This window comes from Penicillium angulare (assembly GCF_028827245.1).
Source record: "Penicillium angulare strain IBT 27051 chromosome Unknown utg000005l_segment0_segment0, whole genome shotgun sequence".
In the NCBI taxonomy this organism is placed as follows: Eukaryota; Fungi; Ascomycota; class Eurotiomycetes; order Eurotiales; family Aspergillaceae; genus Penicillium; species Penicillium angulare.
In genome coordinates this window covers 3833234-3847497 of record NW_026623164.1, presented here as the reverse complement: position 1 = coordinate 3847497, position 14264 = coordinate 3833234, and the positions used below count along the sequence as shown (strand labels likewise).

Here is a 14264-nt window from a genome sequence, read left to right as displayed (position 1 = left end):
ATAATATACCGAATGTAAGCCCAAGAGATTCTCGTGAGTTCAAACCTCCCAAGCAATCGAATCATACGGTCATATCTAGAATGAGAACTAGACTAATACTGCAGTATTTTGCCTAAGTTTTGCCTTGGAATGCACCCCTGAGGGGAAATACTTTACACGCTGCACTCCTCATGGAATTTTACCTAAATAGGATGCACGATGTTGGCAGTTATCTGCCTTTTGGCGATCGAGCCGGTGATTTAGCCATCCAAACGGAAGTGATCACCATCAACGAACATCTTCTCCAGATCAACACGAGTAAAGGTGAGGGGTCAACAGTCGTTTTAGATTGGCATTAGTGCTCAATCGACAGCATAGACCCCTTTTTCAATGAACATTCCTTGCATAAATACCCGGTCGACTCGTCGTCTAACTGCAAGATTCGGCCTCTTCAAGCTGGGTTAAGATCAACAGATTGCATGTGAATTCAATAAGAAGTGCCATGTTGCGTGAATATCTGCTTTTGCCGTTGCTGGCATCATATGGTGCGGCTTATACCATCTCAGTCGCGAAGTCTGGAGGCAATGCCACAACTAACCTTCAGTATGGTGTTATGGAGGAGGTATTGTGTCCTCTTATCCTCCACTGGAGCTCCGTTTTTGACATCTCTTAGGAAATCAATCATTGTGCTGAGGGAGGTCTATATGCAGAGCTGATTCGCAATCGAGCCTTCCAAGGCAGTTCCCTCTACCCATCTAACCTTGATGCATGGTTTACGTTGGGTGAGTCAAAATTGACTCTTCAGAACCTCAGTGCGCCATTATCCTCTGCTCTTCCAACTTCAGTCACCGTGGAAGGTAAGGGCAAGATCGGTCTCACAAATGAGGGATTCTGGGGAATTGATGTACGACCTCAGAAATATTCCGGATCATTCTATGTTAAGGGGTCTTACTCCGGCACTTTTACGGCATCGCTCGAGTCCAATACTACTGGAAAAACACTGGCCAGTGTTGAGATCAAGTCGAAGAGTGTTGCCAATAAGTGGGTTCAACACGAGTTTACGCTTACGCCAAATGCAAAGGCTTCCAATTCGAATAATACATTTTCACTGAAATTTGATTCCTCCGTAAGCTTGGACCGAAACTACGCTTCTTGCTCTACATTCACTGATATCGTCCTCTAGAAAGCATCTGGTGGCTCGTTGGACTTCAATTTGATCAGCTTGTTTCCACCAACCTGGAAAAATCGCCCCAACGGCCTACGGACTGATCTCATGCAGGCTATGAGTGATCTAGGCCCGGTTAGTATCACTTGAAGCTATCATTGTCAGTGAACCAAGCTCATTTGGATAGAAATTCCTTCGATTTCCCGGTGGCAACAACCTCGAGGGAGAAACTATCGATAGTCGATGGAAGTGGAATGAGACCATTGGACCATTGACAGAGAGACCTGGACGACCAACCACTTGGGGCTACGAAGAAACTGGAGGAATGGGTCTCGTGGAGTACATGGAGTGGTGCGATGATCTCGGAATGGAGCCTAGTGAGTACATTGGATTGTATGTTATTTAACACAAGATCTTCGTCTGACCCTTACCCACAGTCCTCGCTGTCTGGAGTGGCTTAGCCCTCAACGAAGATGTCGTTCCTGAAGCCGACCTTGGTGTTTACGTTGAAGATGCTCTCAACGAGCTTGAGTTTCTGACTGGTTCTGTCAATACCAAGTATGGGGCCCTTCGCGCGAAATATGGACACCCCAAGCCATGGATTATCAATTACGTCGAGGTCGGCAATGAAGATAACCTGAACAACGGCTTGGCTTCCTACACGGCCTACCGATTTGCCGCATTCAATGATGCTATCTCGAAAAAATACCCTCATATTCAAGTTCTTGCGTCAACAATCGATATGACACTACCGGGTTCTGCAGGTGGTGATTATCATCTTTATGATATCCCGGATAACTTTGTGAAGTCTTTCGATATGTGGGATAGCTATAACGATTCCCACCCCATCTTGCTGGGTAAGTTTGTTCTTAATTAGCGATGACACTATAAGCTAACTGTAACTATTACAGGTGAAATTGCTGCTACCGAGTACAACAATGGAGTTGGTATTGACTGGAGCGATTTCACTTTCTCATTGTATCCTTGGTGGATTGGTTCAGTCGCTGAAGCTGTGTTCCTGATCGGAGCAGAGCGAAACGCTGATAAAATCATTGGAACAACATATGTGAGTCTATGAATCTTTCTTGAAATTTGTATAACTCACCTAACGCGTTCTAGGCGCCTTATTTTATGAATCTCGACGCTTATGAATGGAGCCCGACCATGATCTCCTTCGACGCTGATCCAGATAACACCGCCCGTTCTACAAGCTGGCATGTCTATGATGTAGGTTACACTACTATTTTCATGTATATTTTCTATTGACTAATATTGGTAGCTCTTCAATCACAACCATATGACCAATACGCTCCCGGCAACATCTGAAGATGCCTTCGGCCCTCTTTACTATGTGTCCGGCCTTGATAAGAAGACCAACTCGCACATTTGGAAAGGAGCTGTGTACAACAGCACCGCTGATGTTCCCGTTTCCCTGACATTCGAGAGTATCAAGCAAGGAACGACGGCTGACTTGACTGTTCTAACTGCTCCGGATGCATACTCAATGAACGAAGTGGGAGGATCTAATATTGTCAATACAAAGACCACGACAATCAAGGCTGGTAAGAGTGGAATTTTCAACTTCAGTTTGCCCAACTTGAGTGTTGCGGTGCTTACTACCAATTGATGAGTGGAGCATGAGTGCGAAAAGCCTCAATTCCAATTGAGATAGTCGTGGTTATCCTGGCATCCTTTTACATCGCGGCCCTGATAATGAGACCATAGAAAAAATGAAGACATTTTAAACACAGAAGGTCGAACTGGGAGTTACTCAGTGAACGATCTTAGCGCTCGTAGAGACGTAGTAGATAACTATGGACCATAACGTTCAGAGAGAGAGAGAGAAGACTCCAATTTTCTTCTTGAGACCCATCACTTTTTGAACTCCGAGATATAATATCTCCTCTTCTTTGTTTCCTATCATGTGCGAAATCATCCACTGTCTTATCGAAGCCGTACCAGTGTGAACGTGAACCAAGTCATCGGGTCAGTCTAATTCACCAATGCAAAATTCATTCAAATATCTAAAATAAATACCACCTGCCAATTTGAGTCCAGCAGCTTTTCTTCTCCCAAAACAATGACCCCAACCAATCTACATCGCAGTTCGACGGCCGTCTCCACTTCACCTCACTATCGAGGGACTTCCCTCCGACCCACAAGGCAAAGTTGCAAAAACAAGCTCAACTTACCAACCACGCACAGTATCTCCATAAATAAGCTCCGCTATTTCGCTATAAGGTAGAGCCGCCTCAACCCTCGTTTATCCGAGCTTTTCTCTCACCGTGCTCCGCTTCCCTTTTTGCTAAGCTAGTTAAGCCATCGGATAAGCCCGAGTAATGTACAGTAAGCTTAAGCTTCACTACCACGTTCGAGCCCCTTTCCACGAGTGAAAAGAGAAGCGATTGTTGCGATGAGTGCGAATACAGCTGAAGCTGCGAAGGAAAGTTGTATACCATGGTAATACACCATTCGCACGGGCATTTGGATGTCAGCCGGTAGATCATGAATTGCGGAGACAGAGTGACGGATTTCGTCGATCAACTAGAAATCAAACAGACGTGAGGTCAGCATGACATTCTTTTCCATTTCTCTTTGTATATTTTGGAATGATGGGATGGGATAGTACTTTCCATTTATCAGGTACTCCACTCAAGGCCTCCGGTAGGCCTGAGTATAGTGTGTTTTGAACTATTGCGGAAGTGATCGCGACGCCCCAAACTGTGCCTAGGGATCGAATGAGGTAGACGGTTGAAGCTGAGACAGCGTGGTCTAGTCGAGCTAGTTAGCGCGGTTAATATAAATTATATCGATGAGACATACCGTTATGGTCGAATGCAGAAAGAAATGTGAACAGGATTCCAGGGTAAACGATTCCTTGTCCTAGATTTGCGGGAATGATATATGCAAAGTATTTCCAGCCTGAGTCATCGAAGCCGAGGAAGGTTACGAGAAAGTTTCCAATGAACATTAGTGTTGCTCCGGCGCGGACAAGTTGAGCTAGCTTTCCCCATCGAGACATTACTATTCCGGCTATGAGGCCACCGAGTGGAGTCATTAGCGAAGGAATAGCTAGTCGGGCACCGGCTTTCGTGGGGGTTTCCATGAGAATGACCTGGAAGAAAAGCGGGAGCGTAAAGAGGAACTGGAGAGTTAGTTAGTATACTTCTTCTTCTTCTTCTTCTTCTGGGTCAAGTGGGTTGGGTGTAACTTACAGCATAGGCAGCCATTCCAACACAAACATTTGCAATCTGGGTCGAGACGGGGTGTAGACCGCGTAGCATCTTCAAGGGAATAAGAGGGACAGCTTTCGTATTCGCCTCGATGGTGATGAAACCAGCTAAAAAGACGATACTGGCGACTAGAGGTAGAATAACCCAGATACTAGTCCAGGGCAGCTCATTACCACCAAGACTTAATCCAATAAGTTGTGTCGAGAGAGCCAGGACGAGCAGAATAGATCCCGACACGTCGATTTGGTGCCAGAGACCTTTTTGTTCGCTGCCCTCGATATTTTCCTTGGGAGGGAACCTGAGCACAAAGTGTCCCAGTACCAGCACGATCAGAGATACAGGGACCTGGACTAAGAAGCACCAGCGCCAACCAATTGTGTCAACGATGGCTCCTCCAAATGATGCCCCGCAGATTGCACCGAACCCGTATGCGCCGTTCTGAACAGCTTGGTACATTCCGCGATTGCGAAATGGAATTAGGTCTGAATTAATGATTGTAGCTTTTTAACGTCAGTTAATGTTTCTTCTTCCTTAGAATTCCTGCTGAGCTCATTAGGCGCAACTTACCCATTGTCATCAATCCACCCCCACCAATACCAGTTAATGCCCGCATGATATTCAAAAAGACCACATCTCTAGCCATGGCACATCCTAAACAGCCCGAGAAAAATGTAATTGTTGCTGTAAAAAAACAAGCTCGGCGACCGAGTAGATCTGAAAAGCGACCGTAGAGTGGTTGGAAAGCCGTGCTCGTAATAAGGTACGAGGTTGTCAGCCACGACGCGGTGTTAGCGGCGTTGAACTCTGAACTGATAACGGCGTATGTTGAGGCAGTGATTGTTCCGTCAAATCCGGCAAGAAAGACATTTGACATTATTGCTGTTGGATTTATTAGCGGTCTGTAGATTTTGCAGGCTTATGTTGATCTTGTTAAGGGAGCTTAAGACTTACCAAGTTGGATCCAGAGAAATCCTCTCGGTGGACTCCAAGTAGCTACTACCGGGGTAGGTTGAGGCTGTAGAAGAGGTTGTTCTTCATTTGGAATAGCCGGGGTCATTCCCGCTTCTTGATCTTGTTCGATCATCTTCAATTTTGGGCGTGTATGCGAATTAATTCCCTGGACTTGAACCTCTTCTCTATACAAAAAAGAACGAGATATTACCGCGGGGATATACAGATCAGCGCAAAATAAAAAATTGTCAATAAAGTTTCAATGTCTGTCACAGCTTTTAGCACGCGAATCTAGCCGAAAATTCGGCAGGGTTTTTTCGTGCGATAGAACTTTCTTCCGTGCAGTGACTCTTGGCTGTTATTGAGGGGAATGTCCAAGCATCGGGCACCTTATTGGGAAATGCGGGACGAGAGCCCCGCTATACTCAGTAAGCACGACATCTGATGGGTCGTTGACATTATCACACACATAGAAACTTGAATGTGAAAATGATTGTTTTAAACCCTGGGAAATGACGTTTTAAAATTCTGTAGGTTATTAATTAGTTCGAGTGGAAATATAAAAGCCCCGCAACCTCCGGGCTTGGAAATGTTCCAGTGAAGATCTCAGTAATCGTCATACTACAAGAATATCTCTACCAAGTATCATAGTACAGGAATTGTCCTAGATACAGTGCAGAGTACCCAACTAAGGTTAATGTACCCTATGCTTCTAATCGAAATCAGCATCATGGAAACTGATCGCTGGTCTAGTCTTTTACCTTCGACTCAAGATGAAGGTTCTTGAAACCCTCCTCAGCGCATCTGCACTGATACGCCTCGCAAGTGCAGATTGGCAATTCAAATCTCGTACGGACCTGGCACCACCTCGTCTTAACATTACGATCCCTGCATCTCAGGATGTCGAGAAGGGATATCTTTTCGTCGCTCCGTTCCCGGGCCAATTCCTTGATCCAGAACACCACGGTCCCCGCCAGGAAGGGCCGTATATCTTCCGTGATGATGGCGAGCTCGTCTGGTCTGGATACACGTACTTTTCTATCTGGGCAGCGAACTTTCATAAGGGAACTTGGAAGGGTCAGGATGTTCTGTATAGCTTTGAGGGAGATCATAACCCTGCGTATGGACATGGACATGGCCATGCTACGATTTTGAATCAGCATTATGAGACTGTTCGTGAGCTGCGTGCGGGAAATCATAAGTTTATGGATAAGCATGAGCTTCATTCTGTTGATGGGGTGAATGCTTTGATTCAGGTTTATCAGCCTGTTCCGATTGATTTGAGTCGTTGGGGTGGTAGCCCGGATCAGCAGTGGATTGTTGATGCGATCATTCAAGGTATGTGTCTGCTGCTGGTGATTGTTTTGGATAAGTGGCTGATGTTATTTAGAATTGGATATCGAAACTGGTGAGCTTCTCTTTGAGTGGTCTAGTCTGGAGCATGTTAGTCCCGATGGTAAGTTGCCTATTAATCAACCCTCTCGGTATGTCGATGCGCTTTTACTAATGTTCGAATTCAGAGGCCGTTCTCCCCTTGAACCCAGGACAGGCTGGTGCCGGATGGAACTCATCAGACGCGTGGGACTACTTCCACATCAACTCTGTTGACAAGAATGCCGCTGGAGACTACCTCATATCCGCACGCGATGCATGCGCCGTTCACAAGATCAATGGTACTACAGGCGAAATCATCTGGCGTCTCGGTGGACTCAAGTCCGACTTTGAGCTTGGCCCCAACGTCGCCTTCTGTTTCCAGCACCATGCACGATATGTATCCGCCAATGGTGACGAAGAAATCATTTCTCTCTTCGATAACTCCGCCCATGGCACTGAAAATCACCGCGGCCACGAAGTTCACACATTCCCTTACTCCCAAGGCAAGATCATATCCATCAACACGGCCACCTGGACTGCGGAGATTGTTCAAGCCTTCCAGCCTCCAGATAGCCTTCTTGCCAAGTCACAAGGCAGCACTCAGCTCCTTCCCAACGGCAACGTCCTCGTCAACTGGGGATCCGAGGGCGCCATGACCGAATTCAAAGCTGACGGTACGCCCATTTTCCACGCATACATGGATTCAGGCCTGCTCGGTGAAGGCGTCGAGAACTACCGTGCCTATCGCTTCAACTGGACTGGTCTCCCCAATGAAGAACCGGCTATTGTTGCGCAAAGAACTCCATCCGGTACTGCGGTGTATGTCTCGTGGAATGGTGATACTGAGACTGTCTCTTGGCGCTTCTATGCGGTGACCGACCGGTTTGGATCGCGATCTTTCTTGGGAGAAACTGAACGGGATGGATTTGAGACTGAGTTCCTTTTATCTGGGCATGTTTATGCGCGAGTGATTGCTGAGGCGGTCTCGGTTGGTGGGCGCGTTCTGCGCACCACGGACATAACTCGTGTTCGGGATCAGGTGCTTCCGTCTGTTCCTAGTGCTGAGGTCATTATGCCGAACTCGGCCGATCGGGGTTTTTGGAAACAGGTTGTTTTCCAGGCGTGAGTCTAACCTTGGAACAATGATTGAGATGATTGAGAGCGGTTGTTATTGGTTTGAGGTGGCGTGGATGTGTGTGGTAAGTGAAGTAAGGGTGTTGGTGGCGTTGTGACTGGCCTACCTAGGCTACCTAGTACTATGTATATTCAAGTTGTATAGTGTAGGTAGATCGGGAATTATACATGCCACATGGTGGTTGTCGTATAGAGAATAAATAAAAAGTTGTAGAATTTAAAGAAGTAATTATGTGATATTAGGAGATTGCTTAGATATGGACCAGCAGTACCTACTAGGTGCAAGTATATTCAATAATATGTAGAGACCATGTTCAAGTTGTAGAACTTGGTAGCTTACCTATCAGCAACAACTTGAAGTTACATTAGATAAACAACTAGTATTCCGCTCTTAAGCGCCTATGATCATACTCGCAGCATAAATCCTCGCATTATCCAGACTCGAGCTATCCCAAAGAGGCCAATGCAGCGGGGAAGTCAGCCGTGGGTCTCTCCACTTTGTCGAACCGAAATAATATGCGGAGAGATAAAACACGAATACGATACGAATACGGAACCAATCATGATGCAAAGCGAGTGTTAAAGTTGAATGTGCTCTCTGATGCCATTTGCACATTTGAAGACCTTGGATATACTGGTAATAGCATTCGGATGACAGCTTACTCGTTCTCCGATTTGCGGTAACTTGAGCTTCCGAGAGCAAAAGAAAGGTACTAGTACCACTAGTCTCTGCCATAAAGTAGTGTGTGATAAAGTAGATCTACATACAGTGTGTGCTGTTGAGACCCTTGTTCAGTTACCGTGATACTAGTAAGGCGGGCCACATGCTTTGACATCAAGGTGAACCAACACTCGGATCTCTTTACATCCGACTTCCGGGGGGGAAAGTGCTCTTGCTTAAAGAAAAAAAAATATAGCAGAGCTTTCTTTGGCCTTTTAAATCATTTTCTTCACAAACACACCTCCCCCCACAAACAATGCTGTAACACTATGGCAGCCCCTCTCCCCCCAGCTCCATTCGGAGGTGGAGCCGCAGCTGCACAGACAGTCCACAACATGGAAGAATATGCCACAGAAGAGACCACCACCACAACCAAATCCGACTTTGAAACACACGACAATGAAAAATCCGATTCACAAGCCGCATTCGAAGAATCAAGACATGAGGAAATCACCAAGCTAGCACGCACATTCTCGCGTCTCTCACAGCAACAAAGCTCGGGCTCCTCCTCGTCCGATGCGATAAACACTTTTCTCGATCCAACCAAGAATCCCGAGTTAGATCCTCTCTCGCCCGATTTCAGTTCCCGAAAATGGGTTCGGAACACCCTGCAAATGACCCGGAATCCCGACCGCTTTCCGCGTCGCACAGCAGGTGTCTCGTTTCGGAATTTAAATGTCTTTGGGTATGGGACTGCGGCGGATTATCAATTGAATTTTGCCAATGTGTGGTTGAAGATGTTTGATGGGGCGAAGCAAATGTTGGGATTGGGACAAAAGGTGCGCATTGATATTCTTCGAGACTTTGAGGGGATCGTAGATCATGGGGAGATGGTGGTGGTGCTTGGTCGTCCTGGAAGGTGAGTCTGCTTTCTTTGTTGCTACCTGAGAAGAGTCTTGGGAGGCAGAAAAGGTGTCATCGTTTGCTAACCAGTTGTTCATTTTCGCTTAACCCAGTGGATGCACTACTTTTCTCAAGACTATCGCCGGCGAAACACACGGTCTATACCTTGGAGATGGAGTAGATGTGCAATACGAAGGAATCTCCTGGGATCAAATGCACAGTCGCTTTCGTGGAGAAGTGATCTATCAGGCTGAAACAGAGATCCACTTTCCTCAGTTAACTGCGGGGGAAACATTGCTTTTCGCGGCTCAGGCTCGTACCCCGAGTAATCGGCTCTCAGGCGTTACTCGAGATCAATATGCCTTGCATATGCGAGATGTCACAATGGCAATGCTTGGTCTTTCGCATACTATGAACACCAAAGTGGGTAATGAGTATATCCGTGGTGTTTCGGGTGGCGAACGGAAGCGCGTTAGTATTGCAGAGACCACACTGTGTGGAAGTCCTTTGCAATGCTGGGATAACAGTACTCGTGGGCTTGACAGCTCGACTGCTTTGGAATTTGTGAAGAACATTCGTTTGTCGACTGATTATAGCGGGACTACGGCAATTGTCGCTATTTATCAAGCTAGCCAGTCTATCTATGATCTATTTGATAAGGCAATTGTTCTTTACGAAGGACGACAAATTTACTTTGGTAAAGCCGACGATGCACGCCGTTTCTTTATCGAGATGGGATTTGATTGTCCGGATCGCCAAACTACTGCGGATTTCCTGACATCTCTCACCAGTCCGTCGGAACGTCAGGCTCGGCCAGGCTATGAGAACAGAGTCCCTCGAACTCCGGATGAATTTGCTGCGCGTTGGAAGGGAAGTCCCGAGCGAGAGAAACTCATAGCAGAGATAGAGGAGAAGAATTCTCGCAATCCAATTGGAGGCAATCATCTTGCGGAATTCAATAAATCCCGAGCTGCTGAGAAGGTGAAGAGTGCCCGCGCTGCTTCTCCTTATACCCTCTCCTATCCTATGCAAGTCAAGTTGTGTCTCTGGCGCGGATTCTTGCGTTTAAAGGGAGATCTGAGTATGACCCTGGCATCCGTGATTGGCAATACACTCATGGGTATCATTATTTCCACGGTTTTTATCAATCTACCCGATGACACGTCCAGTTTCTTCCAGCGGGGTGCATTGCTCTTTTTCGCCGTTCTGCTCAATGCATTCGCTAGCTCTTTGGAGATTCTCACTTTATGGCAACAGCGACCAATTGTTGAGAAGCATTACAAATATGCACTGTATCATCCATCCGCAGAAGCTATCAGCTCTTATATCGTGGAACTACCGTCCAAGATATTAGTTGCCATCACATTCAACATTATCATCTACTTTATTCCTCACCTCCGTCGAACACCGGGTCATTTCTTTACTTTCTTCTTGTTCTCTTTTACCACGACCTTGGTGATGTCGAATATCTTTAGATGGATTGGAGCTGCTTCGCGCGCGATGGCTCAAGCCATGGTCCCTTCTTCGATTTTCATGATGATTCTTGTGATTTACACTGGCTTTGCTATTCCGACGAGGGATATGCATCCTTGGTTCAGATGGTTGAATTGGCTAAATCCAATCGCGGTAAGTACCTTATTCTTCATAATCCAGGTTCTTCGTAATCAGCTGAGATACTGACGTCTCCCAGTACGCTTTCGAGTCATTGATGGTCAATGAATTCAGTGGCCGACACTTCGATTGCGAATCTTATGTTCCGCAGGGTCCAGGATATGAAAACACGCCCCGCATAAACACAATCTGCAACGATAAAGGTGCCGTCGCTGGTCAGACTTTTGTCGATGGAGATGCCTACATTAACACGACTTACGAATACTACAAAGAGCATATGTGGCGCAACTACGGGATTCTCATTGCCTTTTATGTCTTTTTCCTGATACTCTACATTATCACCAGCGAGTTCATCCGCGCTAAACCTTCCAAGGGTGAGATCTTGGTGTTCCCACGTGGCAAGATCCCTCTCATTGCGAAAAAGATTCGAAATGGTGATTCAGAAAGCGGTCTTTCGGAGAAGAATCAGGTCGGAGACCCTCAAGACCAAACTGCGCATCTTGCTGAACAGACCTCGATCTTTCATTGGGAGAATGTCTGTTATGACATCAAAATCAAGGGCAATCCTCGTCGCATTCTTGATGGTGTAGATGGCTGGGTTAAGCCGGGAACTCTGACTGCACTTATGGGAGTGACGGGGGCAGGTAAGACATCATTACTAGATGTGCTTGCTGATCGAGTCACCATGGGTGTGATCACGGGTGAAATGCTTGTCGATGGCCGTCAACGCGATAGCTCTTTCCAACGCAAAACAGGCTATGTTCAACAACAAGATCTGCATTTAGAGACCAGTACTGTTCGCGAAGCACTTACGTTTAGTGCCCTGTTGCGCCAGCCTCACAAGATTCCGTACGCAGACAAGATTGCCTACGTCGAAGAAGTTATCAAAATGCTTAATATGGAAGAGTACGCGCAGGCAATCGTTGGTGTATTGGGTGAAGGGTTGAACGTGGAACAACGCAAGAGATTGACTATTGGAGTGGAAATTGCTGCGAAGCCTGATCTGCTTCTTTTCTTTGATGAGCCGACCTCCGGTCTTGATAGTCAGACAGCATGGTCGATTTGCTCATTGATGCGCAAGCTTGCAAATCATGGACAAGCTGTTCTGTGTACCATTCATCAGCCGTCTGCCATTCTGATGCAAGAGTTTGATCGTTTGCTTTTCCTAGCTAAGGGTGGCCGCACTGTGTATTTCGGAGAGTTAGGCTCCAACATGGAGACCTTGATTAAGTATTTTGAGAACAAGGGCTCAATCAGTTGTCCAAAGGATGCGAACCCTGCAGAATGGATGCTTGAGGTTATTGGAGCTGCGCCAGGCTCTCATGCAGACCGCGACTGGGCTGAGGAATGGACTAACAGTCCCGAACGAGTAGCTGTCCGCGAAGAACTCGTACAGATGAGAGAGAAGCTATCCCAACAACCTGAAGCCCCAACAGCAACTGGATACGGCGAATTCGCAACTCCAATCTGGTACCAGTTCCTCATTTGCATTCGTCGAATGTATCAGCAATATTTCCGAAGTCCAGGATATCTTTACTCGAAAACTGCAATGTGTATCCTGCCGGTAAGTAACATCCCATTCAATAGATATCAGTTTCTCAATACACATATATGTACTTACTTACCCCCTCACAGCCCATATTCATCGGATTCAGTTTCTGGCGCGAACCAAACAGTCAACAAGGACTCCAAAACCAGATGTTCGCAATCTTCATGCTTCTCATCATCTTCCCCAATCTAGTCCAACAAATGATGCCGAGTTTCTGTGTCCAGCGCTCATTGTACGAAGTCCGCGAGCGTCCTTCCAAAGCATACTCCTGGAAAGCATTCATGTTGGCTAGCATCTTCACCGAGCTGCCGTGGAATGTCATTATGGCCGTCCCCGTTTATTTCTCATGGTACTATCCGATCGGACTCTATCGTAATGCGCCACCGGGCGCGGAGGCGGAACGGGGCGGGACAATGTTCCTGCTCATTCTGGTTTTCTTGATGTTTACATCGACGTTTAGTTCGATGATGATCGCTGGTATTGATCAGCCGGAAACGGGCTCGAATATTGCGCAGTTGATGTTCTCGCTTTGTTTGGTTTTTAATGGGTATGTACTGTTCAATCTATCTATCTCCACTTACCCCTTATCTCAAATTGGTTGGTGCGACTAGCAAAAAACCAACCCCAAAACTTGGTTCTGCCTTTGTTTTGGTGGTTTTTATTATTTTTATTTTCATCTTTTTCATCGTCGGTCATTTACTTACTTGGGTATGCTGCAGTGTCCTCGCAAGTCCCACCCAATTGCCCCGGTTCTGGATCTTCATGTACCGACTCTCGCCCTTTACCTACCTCGTCTCAGCAGTCCTTTCAACCGGCTTATCAGGAAGCAAGGCGAAATGCTCCAGCATCGAGCTCCTAACCATCAGCCCACCCTCCGGACAAAATTGCTCCAGCTTCCTAGACACATACAAGACAAATTACCGGGCTACATTACTAAACCCCGATGCGACGTCTGATTGTCAGTTATGTTCCATCTCAACGACTGATGAGTTCTTAGCGGCTATCAATGTTTATTTCAGCGATCATTGGAGGAATATCGGCTTGCTTTTCGTCTATATCGTGTTTAATATCTTCATGGCTATTTTCTTGTATTGGCTTGTGCGGGTGCCTAAGAATTGGTCTCGCAAGGTTAAGCAAGCATGAGTGCGAGGTAAGGCGGCGCATGACACATCGATTCGTGGGGGCGGATTTTAATTTTCAGTCTGATCGATGGCTAGACCAGAGGACCCGAAAGTAAGAAGTTTATCAAATAGAATTTTTTATTGAATTTAATTTTAAATTTTAAATTTTGTTCTAAACTGCTGTCCGTTTTCCTTTCTTGCATTAAGTTTGTAAATACCAACAACCTTTATTAACATAATTATGGTTTTGGTTGTGATATCATTCATTACTATAATTCCAAATCATCCCTATCCTGTACCATGTCCAAGTCCGTTTCCGTCTCCGGCTCCGCTCCAGATCCGAGCGTGCATTAGCGCATATCCACACTTTACACGTGCCAAGATGATGAGCATACTAGAATAGGCGATGGGAAATAAAATAAGCATCGGATTCAATTTCCCTCTTAACGTGTAATACTCGATCCACAATCACGATCATAATAAGAAATAATTAATGGAGTTAGACTTCGACCCGATCGTTTGGAGAAATTAGCCAAGCGGCTCAACTTCGGGGTATTCGAGGTCGCATGGTGGAAATAGTGTA

The 14264-nt window shown here is 46.2% G+C and overlaps 4 protein-coding genes across 4 annotated transcripts; 3 read left to right on the top strand and 1 right to left on the bottom strand.

Moving 5' to 3' along the window:
• Positions 1–481: 481 nt before the first annotated feature.
• N7478_008801 (alpha-L-arabinofuranosidase A) lies at positions 482–2771 on the top strand (the record flags this gene model as incomplete). Its single annotated transcript, XM_056925015.1, has 8 exons — positions 482–601; positions 653–1105; positions 1163–1279; positions 1332–1521; positions 1582–2001; positions 2056–2210; positions 2264–2371; positions 2424–2771. The coding sequence occupies 8 exons, from the start codon at positions 482–484 to the stop codon at positions 2769–2771; spliced, it is 1911 nt and encodes a 636-aa protein (XP_056777741.1).
• Positions 2772–3496: 725 nt separating this feature from the next.
• Positions 3497–5461, bottom strand: N7478_008800 (MDR family MFS transporter; the record flags this gene model as incomplete). The annotated part of the gene is made up of 6 exons (XM_056925014.1): positions 3497–3688; positions 3792–3916; positions 3968–4289; positions 4360–4877; positions 4945–5256; positions 5329–5461. 6 exons carry the CDS (start codon positions 5459–5461, stop codon positions 3497–3499), a joined length of 1602 nt encoding a protein of 533 aa, XP_056777740.1.
• Positions 5462–6101: 640 nt separating this feature from the next.
• Positions 6102–7828, top strand: N7478_008799 (arylsulfotransferase family protein; the record flags this gene model as incomplete). The annotated part of the gene is made up of 3 exons (XM_056925013.1): positions 6102–6666; positions 6719–6784; positions 6849–7828. 3 exons carry the CDS (start codon positions 6102–6104, stop codon positions 7826–7828), a joined length of 1611 nt encoding a protein of 536 aa, XP_056777739.1.
• A 1064-nt stretch (positions 7829–8892) lies between these two features.
• N7478_008798 (pleiotropic drug resistance family ABC transporter) lies at positions 8893–13703 on the top strand (the record flags this gene model as incomplete). Its single annotated transcript, XM_056925012.1, has 5 exons — positions 8893–9416; positions 9514–11026; positions 11091–12575; positions 12647–13107; positions 13280–13703. The coding sequence occupies 5 exons, from the start codon at positions 8893–8895 to the stop codon at positions 13701–13703; spliced, it is 4407 nt and encodes a 1468-aa protein (XP_056777738.1).
• Between the last annotated feature and the right edge of the window lie 561 nt (positions 13704–14264).